This window comes from Chelonus insularis, unplaced genomic scaffold, assembly GCF_013357705.1.
Source record: "Chelonus insularis isolate UGA/USDA-ARS -01 unplaced genomic scaffold, ASM1335770v1 contig_85_pilon, whole genome shotgun sequence".
Taxonomy (NCBI): Eukaryota; Metazoa; Arthropoda; class Insecta; order Hymenoptera; family Braconidae; genus Chelonus; species Chelonus insularis.
The window spans coordinates 1,030,881-1,051,288 of NW_023276773.1; the positions used below are offsets into that span (position 1 = coordinate 1,030,881).

The following is a 20,408-nucleotide window of genomic DNA, read 5'->3' on the forward strand; positions in this document are numbered from 1 at the left end:
TTCTATGAGGCATACGAATTGACTTCTAAAAAAAAGTTGCTCCCTGCCTGGTACAATTTTACCTGAACATTGTACAGAGCTATTTCTACTTTTTTCTAATATTATTATTAGACTCTTTTCGCGTTGAACTAATAAAAGTCTTAATCCAATTACAAACTTTTGAGGTTTTTATATTAACACATAGTGTTGTTTCTGAAGGATTCTCAACGTATCTTTATTTTTGTCCAAAGAGATTCTTTGGTAAGTCTTGACAGATCCATTTAAGTAATCGAAAACAGTTGATAATAAAAGAACATTTCTATTAGTTATTATGTGAAGAAAATAATAACAGCTATTATTTATAATACACAGGTTACGGCATAAATCTTGCCGTATGAAAAAATATAGAAGTACGAGTGAATAGCAATGGATTCAAAAAATCACCGATTAGTTTGTGTCAATAGGTAACAGTTTATATTTTGTACTTAGACCGTAGAAAGAGAGTACTTTGTTATGTTCAAGTGCAATACGACAAGTCTTATGCCGTGACCTACGTATATATGATACCACAGTCCATGGACTGTAGCTTAATATTTTTTGAAAAAAGCAACAAGTAATTTTTACTTCATCCTTAATTTTCTCCGAAATGAATATCATTAACTAAGAGTAACAAATATCATATATTCGAAAAGTGTGAACAAAAACTACTAAATTATTCACAAATTTTCCAGAATGACACTTATTAATATCATTATTTACAACTTTATTTAATTTCAAACTATTTAATAATTTCGATAATTCTAGCCGAGTTATGACTTCTTGGGTATCTCTAACGTGGATTCAAGAGAACTAATCTGAACCGCAAAATGTCATGAACTCTGTCACGAATGTCGAACTATCCAGACAAGGGAACATATTGACAGATACATTAATTGGAATAGATATTCCCTATTTCAACCCTAGACTGGTCACCAAATGCAATCTAATCACTTTGGTCAAGTAATAAGGAATTCGTCGAAATGTTTTTCTAGATGCAATGTTGCCTGATCGCAAATCTTCACATGAACATAAGGAATCGAAAAAAAAAGATATGTACGCTCAAAGACGGTAATGCTACTAGCATTTTATGTCTTTAGAATTGTTTTAATATTTCAAAATGTTTGGAGAACAAAATTTTCAAACAACGAACAAAGCCTTAAAGGATTAAGGCTTAGTTTTGGTCTAAAGGTGCTCTTAAGATAGTTAATTATAGGGGCAAGTAAAAGGATTAATTTCTAACCCTTACACATTCATCTTCTTAACCACTTATTAAAATCTACAAAGGCTTAAACGTTAGGGTTTTAAGTAATTTTTACTGTCACACAGCAGTGTCATCAAATTACCATAAAATTCACGGTAATTTTTACTATACATTTCTCTGCGTGTAGTTTATATATGAAACGTACATTATATTCTGACCACTTAAAGTTTCCAACTTGATTTAAATCGGTCAATAGTCGTTCAAAATCGTATTGACCACTAAATCAATTAATGTTGGCGGGGTAATCTAAATTTCAACACATTTCTTTCCAGTCTTGATGTAATTTTAATCGAGAGTCATTACGCTATTTGAATTGGGTCATTTTATTTATAGCAAAATATGCTGATTTTGAACAAATTGTTTCCAGGGGAAAAAGTGTGTGCGTCATAATGATGTTTTGATATTTGATATCAAATATCAATGAAGTCCGAAGCTGTGTTCTGTTCAAGGATCAACCCAGGTCACTCCAACGGCGTTGAACTCCAACTTGGCTCCATCAGAACCCATACTGAATTTTTGGAACACATCGGCCCATTTGAAATAAACTTCTATTCACGTCACTCTTCTCTGCTTATATACGTGAAAACCATTCATTTTAATTGTTATTCCCAATTATTAATAATGCGTATCACATTTTTAGTTGACTCTTTTTTTTAATTGCCCTAGGACTAGACTTTTTCGTTTTTCGGCAATTCTGAGGCTTAAGAAAATTTTCCAAAGCTCTAGATTTTAAATGAATTCAGAATAAGCTAGAATTTTTGATATTCGAAGATCTTCATACTCATATATCACTCCTAGTTAAGCTTGGAAAAATTTATGGCATCGACAACATGCAAGACCAGAATGTTTTTTCGTATCATGGAATCCTCAAATAGTGGCTTGTAATATCCTACATGCCATTTTGAAATTTATCACTTAGCAAAAAATATTAACATAAAAATATCTAGACTTACGTGTTCAATAAGTTTTTAAATAAAATGTTTGATTCTTTCAGCTAAAACTTAGTGTGATAAAATACACTTCTTGATACAATTGTCTTTTATATTATGGTTATAACTTGTTATTAATTCGTCTATCAGATGATAGCTGTCATAATCAGATATTGCTTTGAAAATAACAAAACCTCTTTCTTTAATTTTCTAAATATTACCTTTCATCATTTAATTGACTTGTATCCATAGAAAACTTTATAAAGAAAGAAGAAACAATATGTATTAATTAATTATTTGACAATAACGCCCAAGTCATTGTATCGACTGCGATTTCTGTTTTCAATAAAATTAAGCATTGAATACAAAGAAAATTTTTATTTAAGTGAACAAACCATAAAAGATACGTAATGATGCAGTAATCAGTTGAAATCCTTTAGACATTCTGTGTAAAAAGGATCTTTCCAACTTGAATTGAAACCCGATCTTTTTCGATTGACTGCATTTTAATTAAAATTCTCTATTTCTAACTTATTTTTTCTCTCTAGTATAAAAGCAATGTTAAACAAACATCTTTTGTGAGAAAGAATTAGCAGTTCTTCATTAAAAATAATCTGTTTTTTAAAAGTGATCATTTTCAATCTCAATAATTCAGAGAAAAGTAACATCAAGGGTGTTCTCGTAGACGTAGGGAAGAGAGGATCTAAAGGTTCCGTTTCTAGGTCAACGCAATAATCAGATAAGAAAAATTGGCTGTAACACATTAGCTATGCTAGATCAAAATCTGCAAATATACATAATGTTAAAATCCTAACGATTCTTTGGAATGGTTTTGTAAAAAAAAATTATAATTAATTTTACAAAACCTGAAGCGGATAAGTATCGACCTACCTCAACTCGTGGCATGTTGATATCATTATAAGCTACAACTTGCTTAGTCCTGGTTAACAGGGTGGATCAAGGCTTGGAATAACTAGCCCCGGCTTGAGGCAAGTTATTAACAGGATTAAACATATGCTTACTTTCCAATGCACCAGATGTCACTGGCATAACTAAAATGGCTGCCGATGGTGTGCTGAAACATTCCGTTTTACAACCAATTCACTGGATCGATGTATATTTTTCTTGATGGAGCTATTTTAATCGGAAAAACGAACTCCTAGAAATTTAGCCCTGTTGTTCTAAGATAAGAAATACTGCACCCCACGTTTGATTTCCGAGAATCGAAAGTAAACAAGTTATTACCATTTTGCATAATATACTCGTGGAGTATTGTTATTTTTAACTCTCGTAGAGGAGTTTAACAATGACTCATATTCAAGCCTGTGGCAACCATCAGCTTTCGAATGAATGAATTAGGTCGAATTATTTTGGATAACACAACTTAAAATTCCCAGACATTAATTCATTATACGCGATATTAATATAAAATAGATAAGATTTTCTTTGTAATTACATGTGAGTTTAAGATAATTTATCAGAGAAACTTGAAAGTTAAGAATCATATATTAATTCTATAATATGATTACAATTTTAGTTAAATAATCTTTAATATAATTACTAAATTCTTCGTAACATTAGAAAACGTGCACCAGATATTTAATTTATAAATTTAAGATATTATTTATTATTTTGAGATATCTTATATATTTAAAATGATTCTGCATCGATTGTGATACACAAGTGTTATAATTTTTAAAATAATTTAAAAATTCGCTATTTCTTTTAAAATTTTTACGATTAAAAAACTTATCAGTTATTTAAAAAAAAAAAAATAAAATACAATCGATCACTCCGAATAACAATTGTAAATTTATTATTAATTTATGTTGAATTATTTGTATTCTACTGTTATACAGAAAAGGATTACTTTAGCTTTTTAAATTTTTCCTCCAACCCAGTTAGATATTTCACTATCGACAGGATGTGAAGAACCCTATTGCGACTTAGGATTTTTCACAAAATTCGCAATATTTATTATATACTTTTTAAATAATTTAATTCATGCATTCTTGTTTGAATTCAAAATTTACATTTATCGAATATTGATAACAAAGGTATCTTCAAGATTCACTTTACTACACTCTAGTGTCAAAAATACTAACTAAAGTGCAGATCAGGCAGGTTCTCACTAGATCAAGTAGGACCAAAGAGAAATCTTCTCTGAAGAATCTTGTGTATTATTTTTTAGATCATTTATAATTATCTGTTATATAAAAAAACCAGTAAATAAATTATATTTAGTGGTGGAAAAAATTGAAGGTAAAAATACCCCAATATATACGGCTCAACCATAATGAAATATAAAAGCGCCATCTGGCGTTAAACTTTAACAATAAAATTTGAATAGTATCTAATCAGAAACTTTTTAATATGGCACCTTACTTATAAGCAGTCATCTTTAAATATGGCCCTATCTCTTTTAGTACAGTACCGGACATAAATGCTGTGTGATTTGCTATAGGAGGGTATAGGGAAATCGCATGTATAACCTATAAAAAATTAAACAGCATTTGTGACCGCTACTGTATAATAAGAAAAAGATAGATTACGTTATCGCGTTTAATAACTGCGTTATTTGTGAGGGAAAATATAGCAATAAATTTATCTGTTTTAGTTCTACTGATCATATAGTTTATCAAGCTAAATTTTATCATAAATTCATCAGTTAATTGTCAATCATAAAAATAAAAACATCTAAAATGGTTTACCAGTTTCAATTGAACCTCCAGCAAAGAGCAGCTTTCAGTTTTGCTATTGCATTATGGGAGAAGGAAGAAGTAATAGCAATGATGAAAAAGTTTTTTGAGTTCGGAGGATTCAACAGAAAAACAAACTCTATTTTTGATTGGCAACAATTAATTAATGTAGTGATAAACCTATGGGATAAGTCTGTATTACCTCCAAAGTTAGCAGAAGAAGTGGAGAACATTTTAGAAGCACTTGGAAGAAAAATATATCGTTGGTACCAATATCTTGGGAAGGGTGATCAATTGCATCTTAGAACAGATAAAGAAGTACTGGACTTAATTCTCCCAATATACTGGACACCTCACGGTACAATTGATGAAATAGAAATATTTAAATCATCTTGGTTAAAAAAGAAAACCATTAAACCATCTGCACTGTATAATACTGCATGCAAATTAGCTTTGGAACAATATATTGAAGCTTTGTGGCAAATAGTACCAATAAATATCCAAAAAAATTACTCTCAGATATTATATTTAGAAAATTATTATGATCAGCATCTACTAGCATACTGGAAATATTGTAGAGATGGTAAATTAGAGGAATTGAATGACTATTTTTCTTTCGTCATGCGCAAATCTCAACGAAATGGACAACTAAAATCAAGTCCTCCATTCGTTCCCAGTTATTCTGTGGATGAAAACATGCTTCGTACATCAATATACCTGAAAAATAGTGTTGCGATGACTTATTTTTGGAACAAACTATCTGAAGAGAAAAAAAATGAAAATATTGTTGATTGTGCTCGCACTGCTGTAAGATATTACGTAGCTTATTGTGAACGAAACCCTATTGACGGCTATGAGATAGAAAAGTATATTGAGATGTGCTTATTTCTAGTGAACCAAATGACTACAAGTCAGAAGAAATTATTTTTTAACACATCATCAGTATCATCATCATCATTGTTCTGTGTACCATTTGCAAGAAGTGGTATGAAGAGTGCATTTTTAGCAATGTTAGCATCCAGTTGGCCATGGCAAGAATTTTTTATACCTTTTTTGAATGATATACAGGAATATCTGGAACTTGATAGTCAAGCAGTCTTCGAAATCTTGAGTAGCATTACATGGACAATGGAAATGAGACACGATCAAAAAAAATTAAAAATATATGGTCATGTTGAGCAAAACAATAGCAAGTATCAAAGTCTTTTGCAAGCAGCCTGGGGTAGTATTCCAGGTTCTTCCAAGCAAAAGGTAGAAGATACGATGTTAGATGTCATGTTACGTAATTTGCTAAAAATATGGGACCTAGATAGTATTAAAATGATATTCAATGATCGAGATATTGCACCTGTTAGGATGCAATACCTAGAGTGTGGAAAAGAAATATTCAAAGAGTGGATAATAAACGGTGAATACAAGTTATTTGATCAGTTCATGCAAGAGATAATGATATCTGATGACGAAAAGAAATTCATCAAGGATAGCATGGATCATATCGAACTCGGGAACTATTTTATTAGACGGAGATGTTTTGATTTGTTGGCTAAGTTCTTAAATTGGAAATGCCAAGAAATAGATAAGGAAAAAAAATAAAAAGATATTCTCAAGAGAAAAGAAATGTTCTACTTAGCTTTTGATTTCATCTTTGTGTCATCATCAGTTGGAAAGGTTATAAGTTGAAAGGTTATAAATATTAATTGTTTAGTGAACTGTTAGAAACGTTGATTATATTTTATATTTTACTATTGTAAACACCAAACTTTTAGTCATTTTATTACTCTAATGTTAAATTTCTGTGATAACACCTTCGAGGAATAATTTCTCACGTCTTCAACATGTTTAACTACCAACTGTTTAATTTATTTTACTGTTTATTCCATTTTTATTGTTTACAAGTATTCAAACACGATTGTATATTTTTTAAAGATAATATTTTTATAATTGAAATAATTCTATCACTGATAAAACACTTGATTTCAAGATCTTTTTTAATTGATGCGTCATTTTTAGCACATGCGCAGAATACTTGCCGGCATTTTAAGAAAATTCAATCAGTGACATCTACCGAAATCTTCACGAATTAATGTATATGAAAAGTTAATAATAAAAAACATATATTTTTGTCTAAAATTATAAATAATTAAAAATTAAATGAATAATTGATATTAAAAATATTTCTATTTTATTTTAATTCTAACCTATAACTTATAATTAATCATTCCAACTGTCTTCTCTATTTCTTACTCAATAAAAAGTACAAAATGAATTAACACAAAACATTAAGGTTATGAATTCAAAGTGTTTGTTTACAATCAGAGGAAGAACTGAATTATTTAATTGAACAATCACGAAAAGTGAACGAATAATAATACTCATTGATGAGTTATTATTTTGTTAGATTTTATTATAAAAATGGAAGATTCAGTTTTCAAATGCAGTATCAAAGAAGTCAAATCTGACATTCTCCGGGCAATAACAGACTGTTCTCAACGTGGATTAATGCACACAACAAAATGGTAAATAAAATAAAATAAAATAAAAACTGCAAATCAAACAATATAATTAATAAATATATTACCTATTTAATTAGGCTTGCAGAATTGAATTATTCCTTAAAAGACATCAAAGTAGACATGGAAAATATCACCCAAGAAATGCATGTCGAAGAATCACCACCATCAACAACAGAAAATGACATGTACATTTTAGCTAAAAGTTATTTCGATTTAAAAGAATATGATCGTGCTGCTTATTTTATCAAAGATGGTCTGACTCCAAGATCTAAATTCCTACATTTATATGCCCGGTATTTATCAGGAGAGAAAAAGAAAATTTACGAGATGACAGAAGTGCCTCCAGATCCATTAAAAAATGAAGAATTAGAGATTCTCAGTGTTGATTTACGTAAACAGTATTTACATGGTAACCTTGATGGTTTTTGTCTCTATTTATACGGAGTGACGTTGAAGAAATTATTGCTCACTCGAGAAGCAATTGAAGTTCTAGTGGAGTCTACTCACAAGTATCCAATGCATTGGGGAACGTGGTTAGAGCTTGCACCTTTAATTAATGATCGTGAACAATTAGATAGTCTTGTATTACCGAATCATTGGATAAAACAATTCTTCTTGGCTCATATGTATCTGGAGTTACAACTTTTAGATGAAGGATTAACTTTATATTATGATCTCCAGTCGATGGGATTTGAGAATAATGGTTATGTCCTTGCTCAAACTGCTATAGCAGTGCATTATAAACGAAGTAAATATGAGCCAGGGTTCCAATTATCTCTTTTTCAATCTCTTTTTACTTCAATGCAGTTTTTAATTTCATTTCTCCAATTTCCAGATGTCGAAAACGCGATAGAAACTTTTCAAAAAATCATCAAAGATGATCCTTACTGTCTAGACAACATGGATACTTACTCGAATTTATTGTATGTCAAAGAAATGAGAGTAGAGTTGGCAAACTTGGCATACCGAGCGACAAAAATTGACAAACACAGACTGGAAACATGCTGTATAATTGGTAAAAATATTCACAAACCCATCAGTAGGATAAATTTAAATAAAAATTATGTATTAGAGTCTTTAAATTGGCTTTGCTTTCAGGTAATTATTACAGCTTGAGATCAGACCATCAGAAAGCAGTGATGTACTTCCACCGAGCATTGAAAATGAATCCACAGTATTTATCAGCATGGACTCTGCTGGGTCATGAGTTTATGGAATTAAAGAATACTAATGGAGCTATTCATTGTTATCGTCAAGCAATAGGTAAATAATCATCAAAAAATGAATTAGTTTTATTATCACTGATCATTTTTAACAACTCCAAGATCATTAAATTTTTATTTCCTTTTTAAATCATTTAAAATTATTTTCAGAGGTCAACCGAAGAGATTACCGTGCATGGTATGGCTTAGGACAAACTTATGAGATATTAAAAATGCCTTTTTATGCCTTATATTATTACAAACAAGCCCAACGTCTTCGACCGCACGACAGTCGGATGATTTTAGCACTAGGAGAAGCGTATGAGAAACAAGATCGAATACAAGATGCTTTAAAATGTTATTATAAAGCATGTAATGTTGGTGATATTGAAGGAATGGCATTAATTAAATTAGCCACGTATGTCATTTTATTTATTATTTAACTTCAAAAAAATTTACTTCTCCAAATATCATTGGTATTTATGAATTGTTTTTATTTTAACATTCAGATTATATGAGAATCTTAATGAAGATGAACATGCAGCAGCAGCCTATACTGATTTTGTTATGGATGAATTCCGTAATGCTAATAGAGCTGAGTTAAGTCATGCTTATAAATTTCTAACTCAGTATCATTTAAAACGTGATCAGTTAGACCAAGCTAATCACTATGCTCAGAAATGCTTGGAGTTTGATGAAACCAAAGAGGAAGCTAAAGCATTATTGAGGACTATTGCGCAAAAGAGGATTAAAGTCGAAGACATGGTGATTGTAAGTTGAATTTATTTATATCCAAGTCTTTTAAATCATTTAAATGAATCCTACAGTATTTTCTCTATCTTTAGAAGCTTCATTCAGATCTTTTATTGAAAATAATCCATAATTTTCATAATGCAATACCGATTTCTTGGAGTCCTGATCAATTAAAATGCTCAAAATTCAAGAAGTTATTGCTAATATTTATCATTAAAGTTTTTTTTATACTGATTTTGAATTATATTATACACAAATTATGATCAATTTTCCATTTCAAAGATATTTACTTATTGTATTAATTTGATTTTTTGTTTATTTTATTATTAAAGATCGAAGAGATGAACGAGACAGAGCCTGTTGACAGTTCAAGACTGGATTCAACTCCTAGTGGTAACCAAATGTCTCCAATAAACCTATCATTTACTCCTACACAATAAATATGTATAAAATAACACTCGAAAGGTAAATAAACAATTTTATTAATAATAAAACAATTTGTTATTAATAAATTCTGTGATGAATTATTATTAATTTATGAATGACATGAAATATTTTTTTTATAGTTGATGTTTTTTCTTTTATTCGAAACATAACACGATATAAATAAAACTATTTACAAATATTTTAAAAAATTATAATGATAATTTAATTGGATATTTAACTAATAATCATGATTTGTTAATTTTTTTTCTTCTGTTGATTATCCATCATCGAATCTTGATACTCTTGTATCATTTTTTCTTGAATTTGTGGTGGACATGGAGTGTAACGGCAATATTCCATTGAATATTCACCCTTTCCTTGAGTTGATGATCGAAGTGTTCCAGCAAAGCCGAACATTTCATTGAGAGGTACTTCTGCGTATAAACTTACCCATCCATCATGAGTATCAGTGTCTGTTATTAATCCTTTTCTTTTGGATAAGATACCCATAATGGTTCCCTGTTGATATATAATATTAAAAATGCTATGTTTGTTCCAAGAAAGCAGTGTATAAGGTTAGAAAAAATATTCTCTCTATATTTATTTTTATTAATAAATAAATCCTCTTCTTATTCTGTTTAATCATTGAGTAATTTGAATAAAATAGGAATAAAAACAGTAACATGACCGGTTATTTCGAATGCACATGCGCACAGACAAATTTGTTGTGCGCATGCGCACTTGTAATCTTTCACTCAATCATGGGAAGCCCCTAATTGTCTGGCTTTACAGATATTTATAACCTTTAGAATAATTATTCAAATAAATTACCTGACATTCTTCTGGAACGATTATTTCAACGGTCATAATTGGTTCAAGGATTTGCCAATTTCCATACTGATAAGCTTCTCTCATAGCACCTTGACCTGCCATTTGAAACGCTAGCTCTGAGGAATCAACAATATGATGTGCACCATCAAGAAGTCTGAATTTGATACCAGCCACTTTGTGTCCGGTTAATGGACCTTTTTGACAAACATGGTGAAATCCTTTTTCTACTCCTGGGATAAATTGTTTTGGTACGTTGGTGCCGACAGTCTCGTCAGAGAATATTAATTGAGTATTTAGATGATGTGGTAAAGGCTGTGGAATTATTTACTTATACATTAATTGAAAGATTAATAAACATTAACTACCGTTAATTGATAAACATTTAAAAACAAACAAGTCAGATGTTCAAAAAAATAAAGGTTAAGTTGATGTACCTCTATTACTCCTATGATTCCAGCATACTGTCCATGACCTCCAGTTTGCTTCTTATGTAGATAATTAAATTCATATGGAGAAGTTAGAGTTTCTCGGAAGGATACTTTAGGCTTACCAAGTATTACTGGACAGTTATACTCTCTTTCTAAACGTTGGGCATAAATTTCTAGATGTAATTCACCCATACCAGAGACTAAACTTTCCTAAAAGATGAAAATGATGATTAAAAAATTTAATTACATGAGTTTGCATATAAATAAGATTATTTAGAATTCAATCTAATCATTATCTCACCATTCGTGATGGCTTAATACTAACCTTGTTATCAGAGTCCCAAAAGAACCTGAATGTAGGATCTTCTTTCGTGAACCTAGAGATACCTTTAGCAAAGTTTTCCCGATCCTTGGTGTTCATAGGTTGAATAGACATCGAAATAACTGGATCTGGTACATGAATTGATTCCATAGACAACTTGGATTGATTGTTATCAACAAATGTATCACCAGATGCACAATCAATGCCAAATAGCGCGAAAATATCGCCTGCATAGACTGAATCAACGTCTTCCATTTGATTTGAATGTAAGCGTACCAATCGAGAGGCTCGTACCTGATGATAATTATATTATCATTTAAAAAGAAACTTTATAAAATAGGTTGATGATCATCAGAAGTATTTTAATGTTACCTTTTTTCGTGTCCTAACGTTGTAAATATTATCACCTTTCTTTAATTTACCTTGGTAGCAGCGAAAATAAGTCAGTTGTCCGAATTTTCCAAGCTCCAGTTTGAAAGCTAGACCAAGAAAAGATTTCTTTCCATCACGGCATGAGTCTAAGACAATTTTTTTTGGTTCATCACTGGAATAAATATTAAAAAAATAACATTAGATAATTTAATAATTAATTCGAACAATAAAGTGACAATTACATATAGAAGAAGGATATTTACTCGGCATTTTCCTGAAGAGCATAGTTGGTCACTTCACCAGGATTGGGTAAGTAATCGAGCACAGCATCAAGTAGTGGTTGAATTCCTTTATTTTTCAGAGCAGTTCCTACCATGACAGGTGTAAAAAGTCGCTTTAAACACGCTCGTCTGATGGCATTCTTAATGTCCTGCTCAGTCGGTGTGGTTTCGTTTAGAAATAATTCACCCAAGGTTTCATCAACGTTGCTGACATGTTCTACAAGCTCTTGGCGTCTATCATTGACCTCTGGAATAAGATTAGAATGTCATGCGCTATTAGAACCAGATAAATAAATTTATGATTAACTAAACTAATTCAACTTTTCCAAACAATTCCTTACCTGCTCTCATATTTTGCGGTATCTCATCCTCTCTCACAACTTCACCAAACCTACCCTCGAAATATAAAGCCTTTTGTGTTATCAAATCCACTACACCTTTGCATTGAGTTTCCAAACCAATTGGAAGCTGAATAAATGCTGCATTATGATGCATCTTATTCCGCATCTGTTCAAGCACTTTGACAGGATTAGCAGACATTCGATCTAACTTATTAATGAATGCTAAACACGGTACATCATAACGTTTCATTTGCCGATTGACTGTCAGAGTCTGGGATTGGACACCACCCACTGCACATAGAACTAATATTGCACCATCTAACACTCGTAGTGCTCGCTCCACTTCTACTGTAAAATCCACATGACCTGGAGTATCAATAATGTTGATATTATGGTTCTTCCACATCGTGTATGTTGCTGCTGATTGAATTGTTATGCCTCGTTGTCGTTCTAATTCCATGCTGTCCATTACTGCTCCAACATTGTCTTTACCTTTTACCTGAATTTTTATAATTTAAGGTTAGAATAAAGACATCATAGATGTTTTATAAATAATTTAACAACTATTTTTATTTATACTTCATGCATTTCTGATATTTTTCCAGTGTAAAATAAAATTCGCTCAGTTAATGTCGTTTTGCCGGAGTCTATGTGAGCTGATATACCAATGTTCCGGATCTTTTCCAATGATACGTGCTCAGTTGATGCAAAAAATCTTGCATTTTGCTGTAAATCATTACAAAAATATTAAAAATTTTACAAGAAAGTATTTAAACATCACTATTCAGGAAATGCCATAAAAAGTGGAAAAATGATTCAGTGTTTTAGAGGTTAAAAAATTTTGTTTGCGAATATTACTGGTATTTAAATAATTAGAATTCAATAAATAATGGTAAATAATACATAATTTTCTAGGTAATTTAGTTAATAATATTAACCTATTGAAACAAACTCCAAAAACTTCATAATTTTTTATAAAATAACCTTAAAATCCATGACGCTTTGGAGTATATTTGTTATTTAAAGTTAATAACCTCAATAAATCTGTAATAAACATTTTTTTTTGTTGTTTTAAGTAAAGCCGACAATAAAATAAAGGTTTCAATTGTAAAGTAAATACAATAAATTTAATTATATTACTTCATTGATGTTAAACATCAATATTCTATAATATATTGTAATAAATATAGTAAATTTGTCATTATTTTTTATTTTAACGTTATTTAAGGACCATAGATTTTATTTATACTCATTATTTCATAAAAATGACTCATTTTAAATAAATTCATTTCATCAAAGTACTTAACCTCTCATCGACAAAGCTAAACGATGAAGTACTTACTAAATAATTTCGAAGTAACAATTGTGAAAGTTTATTAAAACTAGTTTGTTTGTTAAGTATCGATGACACAGTCATGATTGTGATTATTTACTATTGTTGATAATACCGTTTTTTTTTAAAAAAATAAATTTTTCTATTCATTCACAATCTTCAATGACTGATCATGCCGCATGTCAGTGACACACTGGTGGGAGCAAAAAAATATGGATATAAACGTTGTCGACTTTATTAACAGAGTAATTGACTTTACTAAGGAATGTTTAAACAAATAAAACAAAAATAAACAATTAAAATTATAATAATAAAAAACAAAGCTTTAATTAATTTACAAATTCATTATTAAAAATCGAACATCTTGAGGTTATTTTATAATTAATTATTTTAATTACGTAAATTTTAATTGTTTTAATGTAAATTTAAATAATTATTCTTACGAAAAAATGCAGATTCAATTTTATCTATCATTTTTGTTAAATAATCAATAACATTAATAATAAATTCTGACATTTATTTGTTTTTTTTTTTTGTTATTAAATGATAGAAACCTTCGTAAGAATAAATTAAACCAGGAAATATTTAATAATAATTATCTAAATTATAAATAAAAACATTAACTTAAGTAATGACAATTAATTTCCTATCTTTTAAAATAATATTTATTAACTTTATTTAAATTAAACTAATTTCTTTTCATCAACTCAATTACCTGATGTTTTCTTCTTACTTCTTTGATTAATAATAATTTTAATCACATGATTAAATGATCAAATGATTTATCGTAAATTAATAATTACCAATATTAGGTTACAACCTAATAATTATTTAAAAGTAAAAAGCGACAAAATAAAAATAAATAAATCATTCGAAGAATGTTGAGAAAGTAATTGTAAAAATTATAATAAAATAAAAAAAAATAATTTAGAATATTTATTAATAATTAGATCAATTGTTTACTCTCAGATTGATCCTGACATTAAAGTTAACATCATGATTAGGTTCATCTATCCTTTGTAACGAATCATCTTCATTACCATCCCAAGATGAACTCCATGATGACCATTCATCAGATTCATCATCAAAATAAGCGGATTCCGGTTGAGTTAAAGATGATGAAGATGATGAAGATGATGATGATGATGAATAGTCTGTATCAAATGGACCGAATGAAGATGAAGATGAGTCTGAATCTGAAGTAAATATATCTGAAAAATCTTCAGTTGATGGATCTGAATCAAAGAATGAATCTCTTTCTGATGAAGAAGAGCTTGATAGTGATAAATAAGAGTCTGATTCTTCTTCATGTGAACTTTCTGGTTCTTCATCTGTCGATGAATCATCGGACTTCAATGAGCATGATTCTGATTTAAATGAATCTTCTGTTGATGATAAATCTTGAGGTAAAACTGGCTCTGGTGGAAGTGAATCTTGTGATAAAAGCAGCTCTGGTGATTGTAAATCTTGTGATGAAAGTGATTCGAATGGTGAATCTTGTGATAACGAGGTCTCTAATGATGATGAATCTCTTGATGATAATTCAAAAGTGTACAAGTTATAATTATCCATCCGTACATCATTAAATATGCAATCCTAGAACAATAGACGAATCTTAATGGATACATTTCTTTTAGTGTACTGATGATTTGTTGGTTTATCTTCCTAGTTTGCAAGATAATTAGAAAAAAAACTGGATTTAAGGTTATTTTTCTGGTAATATTACCCATTGCCTAGCATAAAGGTACTATTTCCATTATTAATTATTTCTTAGAACACTTACTTACATTAACAGCTCCGAAATCCACGAATTTTTTATCTAAATTAAATGAAACCTCGAACTGTAACAAATGAATCAACAAGTAGTCTGAAATAATCACGTGTCTACTTGCTTCATCGATGTTTATTATTATTTATAAACTACCAAAAACTATTTTACACATTCACATGTCACTCCTGGCTTCCTACAATCCTAAGAATTCGAAACAGTTCGTGGTTTCACTGATTATTTATTATTTAATACTAACCCTGACGACATTTTCTAGAATTTCAGAGATATCATCGCCATCGTCATCCATTATTGTTGCCAAATTCTCAATAATCCATCTAAAAATGACTCCACATAGCACTCACAGTGTTTGTTGAATATTCGAAAATGTCTAAGTGCGTAGGTTTAGGCTCCAGTGCCATCAGTTGCTCTAGAGTACTTGCTTCAACATGAAATGATCCAAATGATATTACGCACTTTAATATGTCTCTTGATTGGCAAATTTATATTATCGTGATACAAAAGTACACAAAGCCGAATTAAATCAACAAATAAAGAGACATATTTCGGTGACGTAAAATCGTTTGAAAAACAGCTTCACAAAAACAACTTCTGCGCATGCCTTGGGAATTCGCGCTTTGACGCCATATTGGCGTCACAATTTAGCCGCGAGTTGTTTGTAGTAAATAAATAGCATAAAAAAAGTAAATTAAGTGAATATAAGACAATAAATAACAATAAATAGTATTAGTTTAAGGATTATTGTAAGCAAAAGTGTAATATTTAATGATGAATTTGTTTATAAAAGTGAATTAACTGGTGGATAAAGTGTGTTTATGTGACAAGAAACATGTTTGAAGCTTATGCAGCTGATTTTGATATGGATTAATGTTAAATAGATCACCACCTGTGAGTACAATTACATATAAAACAAATTATTTATCCTTTTTGCAGTATTTTATTCCATTATCTTAACCTGACTTCATAAAAATCATTATCTAAAATAAAGAATAATTGGAAATAGATTAATATTCTAATAAAATAAATAATCAAAACACTAATACATTTGTAATTAATTTTATTATTTCATAATTTTCGAAATAAAATGAATTTTTTGATGATTTTTATAACCTCAACTATATTGTAATCATTTTTATCATATTTTAACCTCAAATTATTGATTATAGGTTAATAATTAACATGAGTATGTAATGTAATGGCTAAAAAAATAGATATCTTGCAATAAATAGACAAAAAAATATTTTTAAGATAAATTTAAGTGATAAAGAATCTGTATAATAATTAATATAATTATTTGTAATCAACTCACACAAACAAATCACTTAACTCCAAGATTTTATTTTGACGTTAGTTTTCATTATAATTATTTTAAAAAGCACTAAGTTTAATAGACATTTGTATTTCTTTAAAATTTTTGTTTTTTTTTCAAATTGATTAGAATTAATATTTTTTAATCAGCAGCCAGTACGTTAAATTTGTTGCTCACAGACATTAATTCGTCATTATCACTTTCATCATCAGAGTCTTCCGCATTAGAACCTTCCTCGCCTTCTGAATCTTCTGGAGTATCTTTAGTACCTGTTTCGTCATCTGAATATAAATGATCTTCACCGTGTAAATCATTTAGTTCTTTACTGCGAGCTTGGATCCAGGTTATAAGTCCAATATCTGGATGTTTTTCCCATTTTTCTGAAAAAATATATATTAATAAATAATAAAATCATCGAAGCTTTAAAAATAGCAGGAAATAATGGAAATAGTGCTGTCACAGCAGGCAAGAGGTAATATTACCGGAAAAATGACTTTGAATACAGTTTTTTAAGATTATTTCGCTAACTCTAAAAGATACGAAAAAAAGTTACGAATAAAAGTTGAAGATTTTTTGATTTTACGCAAAAAAGGTCCTTATAATTTCATCGCTATCTCTTATAGTTTAGCTGTAAAATGACGATAAAGATGAAAATAATTAATTTTTAATCTTTTTCCATCTTTATTAATATTTTTCAGCTAAACTATGAGAGATAAAAAATAAAGTTTAAGAATGTTTTTTGTGTAAAATTAAAATATCTTTAATTTTTGTCTGAAACTTTTTTTTATGTTCCCCATAGTTTACGAGATCATCACAAAAAACTTATTTTAGAGGTAGTTTTTTTCATGATTTCACATGTTGCCGAGAATTTGAGCACTAGTGAAAAAATAGCAGTCTAAAAACTTCTAAAAAATCATTAAGAGCACAACTTTTACACCAAAATGTTATAAACATTTATATTACAAACATTAGTTGTCGATAAAAAGAAATTCATCCACTACCTTTGTTTGATGACCACCCAACTGGATAAATACACAAGCATATCCTTCCTTCAACAGCCATCCTCAAAAGTGAATTAGCAGCACGATAGGTATCCAATCTTCCAGTTCTAGACGTCTTATAATTCCGTTTTACGGCCCACCCATCACAAATATCAATAGCTGACCAAGTGTCATCATCTTCTGGATGTTGAATCCTCAAAATTCGCGGCAGATCTATCCTCTCTGCAATATACAAAACTGCAGTGTAGGGTTCTCTAACTTGAGCCACTGGAAATGAACCCATTAATATCTGTAGCTGTTTGGGAACAGTAGAAGGGAAGACTAGACCTGGACAGTCACAGACACAGACTGTTTTAGTTAGAAAAATAGTCTGGAAATGCTTAGTGTGACCTGGAGTACGAGAGACACTGACAACTTTATTACCAATGATGGCATTCATGAATGATGATTTACCAACATTTGGATACCCAATGCAACCAATTGTTAATATTCCATTCTTAAACTTTTCATGTTTAAAAAATCCTGTGTCTTTATTCTCAACTGTCACATTCTTAACACGATCTAGATCATCTAAATCATATTCCGAGTTTATTTCTTCCTGAATCTTCTTTCTCCATTCACTCAAATCAACTTTATCCTTCACAATCTCCTCACACACCTCCAATAGCTTTTGTGCACCTTCCGCTGCCATCTTCAGCTTCCCCTTTCGTCTAAATTCCTTCAACTCTGATTCATTTTTATTTTTCTTTCTCAAATTGTAGTCGGGGAATGAAGTGAAGAAAAGAATGTGCAGCTGGGGATATTGAGTCTTAAAGTATTCTCGCCATGCTATGACCAGTGATGGTGGTGCCAAGTCTATTTTATTGAATACCAAAATCATCTTTTTTCCTGTCTCACGGGTGATGTAGTCATAGAGGTATGGTGGAAACATTAGGGGTGGGTATCTGATGTCGATTATTGTTAATAAGACATCTGACATCTCTATTACTCGCCATAGTTGACGCCATGTTTCTAAATTCAACTCACAGTAGCCCACGTTACCAAGTGATTGAATTTTTTTCATGTAATCCTAGAAAAATGAAATAAATAAATAATTTATTCTTTCAATAAAAAATTTTTTATGGATTTTAAATAATTTTTTTTTCATTTTTAAATAATTAAAGTGATGAATAAACATCATTTAGATGATAAATAAATTATTAAAGTGCAGTTATTAAATAGAAATTGTTACAATAGTACATTTCACACCTAGGGAGAAAAAGTAGACTTTCTGCATGGGGATGACAAAAATTATATTAATTCCTAGGAAGGACAATAAGACAATTGTAAACCACATCTTTTCTTCACTTGACCTTCGATTCAAGTGGTAATTTTACACTTGGTTTTTATTGAGAAAATCTACTTTTTCTCCCTAGGTGTGAAATGTACTATTTTATTTACATTTAAGTATCATGTTTTTTTTAAACTCTCAAGCATTGGTGTTTCAAATGTTGGGTCAAAGATTCAAGTTAGTATTTATCATCAACTATTGATTTAATTTTTACTCTTAATTAGAGGAGGTAATTGTCGTTAAAATGAATGATAGAAAAACTAATAATGAAGTTTAGTCAGTAAACTTTTCGTTGTTTTGTCAAACCACTCATTATTTTCTAACAATTGATGAATAAATATTGATTTAATACCTCAAAATATGCGTGTTCTCTTGCCTCCAACTCATTTTTACTCATTGAAAAATCCCATGGTGGTCTTTTAGGCATATCTAATCCAGGAGGAAAAAAATTATCCGAAATTTCTTGTTCAATTAACGGTACTGGTTTGATAATTTGCCTTGCTTGCCATTTACGTTGCTCCAATTCCTCTCTGGTTTCCGTCAAGAAATGTAAATTATACCTATTAACACCAGCTTTATCTGTTGGTTGTTTATTTAATTTTCGAATCCTCAACTTATTGCTGTAGGTGCTATCATCATTATCACCACGACTAGCTATAATCATTATATTATTAAGATAATTACAAAATTATCATCGATTTTGTTATCATTATCATTCCTTACCTGCTGCCTGTTGTTTTAATTTTTTATTCTGCATCTGTTGTTTCTTTGCTTTTCCACTAAAGGGCATTTTTCGTCGACCTTGAGGCATGATTGGTTAATTTATTAAGATTCTTTATAAACAATTAATATAATAATTAAGTAATTCACTCATAAAATTCGCCGGAAAAAAACTTCTAGAATGTTAAAATGTTCAGAACTCGTGTAATAATAATTATGTCGATAAATAGGTTAGGTTCACTAAGATGGCGACACTCAATTGTAAAATTTCTTTACCATAAAAAAAATCGACTAAAATATTACTTTTTAATTATTTTATCTAAAATTAAGTGTAATTAATGAATATATTTGAATTAATTACTGTTTACTGCATAAAAAAAGCCTAAATATTAGAAAAATAATGCCAATAAATTCAAACGGTTCGAGAATAGTCACATGCCGCCGCCTGTGAGCGGTGTGACGAACTACAATATCTCTGTCGGTAACAAAAATGCTCCTAATCCCACACATGGAGATCGAAGAGATAAAAATACAATTACACACATGTCAT

The 20,408-nt window shown here is 29.9% G+C and overlaps 5 protein-coding genes across 6 annotated transcripts; 2 read left to right on the forward strand and 3 right to left on the reverse strand.

Annotated features, from left to right (window-relative positions):
- The first annotated feature begins 4,431 nt into the window (after positions 1–4,431).
- LOC118071511 (uncharacterized) lies at positions 4,432–6,978 on the forward strand. Its single transcript, XM_035090703.1, has one exon. The coding sequence runs from the start codon at positions 4,911–4,913 to the stop codon at positions 6,498–6,500; it is 1,590 nt and encodes a 529-aa protein (XP_034946594.1). The 5' UTR covers positions 4,432–4,910; the 3' UTR covers positions 6,501–6,978.
- A 40-nt stretch (positions 6,979–7,018) lies between these two features.
- Cdc23 (cell division cycle protein 23) lies at positions 7,019–9,859 on the forward strand. Of its 2 annotated transcripts, XM_035090620.1 has the most exons (7): positions 7,021–7,423; positions 7,498–8,168; positions 8,256–8,435; positions 8,519–8,683; positions 8,794–9,040; positions 9,132–9,393; positions 9,708–9,859. In XM_035090620.1, the coding sequence occupies exons 1-7, from the start codon at positions 7,320–7,322 to the stop codon at positions 9,813–9,815; spliced, it is 1,737 nt and encodes a 578-aa protein (XP_034946511.1). In that variant the 5' UTR covers positions 7,021–7,319; the 3' UTR covers positions 9,816–9,859. The 2 variants fall into 2 exon arrangements, with proteins under 2 accessions (XP_034946510.1, XP_034946511.1); XM_035090619.1 differs by having other exon boundaries at positions 7,019–7,423; positions 7,498–8,435.
- Positions 9,860–10,000: 141 nt separating this feature from the next.
- Positions 10,001–13,891, reverse strand: mEFG1 (mitochondrial translation elongation factor G 1). The gene is made up of 9 exons (XM_035090688.1): positions 13,719–13,891; positions 12,956–13,102; positions 12,377–12,875; positions 12,018–12,282; positions 11,755–11,926; positions 11,386–11,676; positions 11,067–11,270; positions 10,633–10,944; positions 10,001–10,320 (listed from the first exon to the last, which is right to left on the reverse strand). The coding sequence occupies exons 1-9, from the start codon at positions 13,791–13,793 to the stop codon at positions 10,057–10,059; spliced, it is 2,229 nt and encodes a 742-aa protein (XP_034946579.1). The 5' UTR covers positions 13,794–13,891; the 3' UTR covers positions 10,001–10,056.
- A 669-nt stretch (positions 13,892–14,560) lies between these two features.
- Positions 14,561–16,033, reverse strand: LOC118071475 (lisH domain-containing protein C1711.05-like). The gene is made up of 2 exons (XM_035090647.1): positions 15,737–16,033; positions 14,561–15,305 (listed from the first exon to the last, which is right to left on the reverse strand). Exons 1-2 carry the CDS (start codon positions 15,785–15,787, stop codon positions 14,661–14,663), a joined length of 696 nt encoding a protein of 231 aa, XP_034946538.1. The 5' UTR covers positions 15,788–16,033; the 3' UTR covers positions 14,561–14,660.
- Positions 16,034–16,704: 671 nt separating this feature from the next.
- Positions 16,705–20,082, reverse strand: Ns4 (Nucleostemin 4). The gene is made up of 4 exons (XM_035090656.1): positions 19,862–20,082; positions 19,491–19,792; positions 17,809–18,877; positions 16,705–17,187 (listed from the first exon to the last, which is right to left on the reverse strand). Exons 1-4 carry the CDS (start codon positions 19,947–19,949, stop codon positions 16,949–16,951), a joined length of 1,698 nt encoding a protein of 565 aa, XP_034946547.1. The 5' UTR covers positions 19,950–20,082; the 3' UTR covers positions 16,705–16,948.
- Positions 20,083–20,408: the final 326 nt, after the last annotated feature.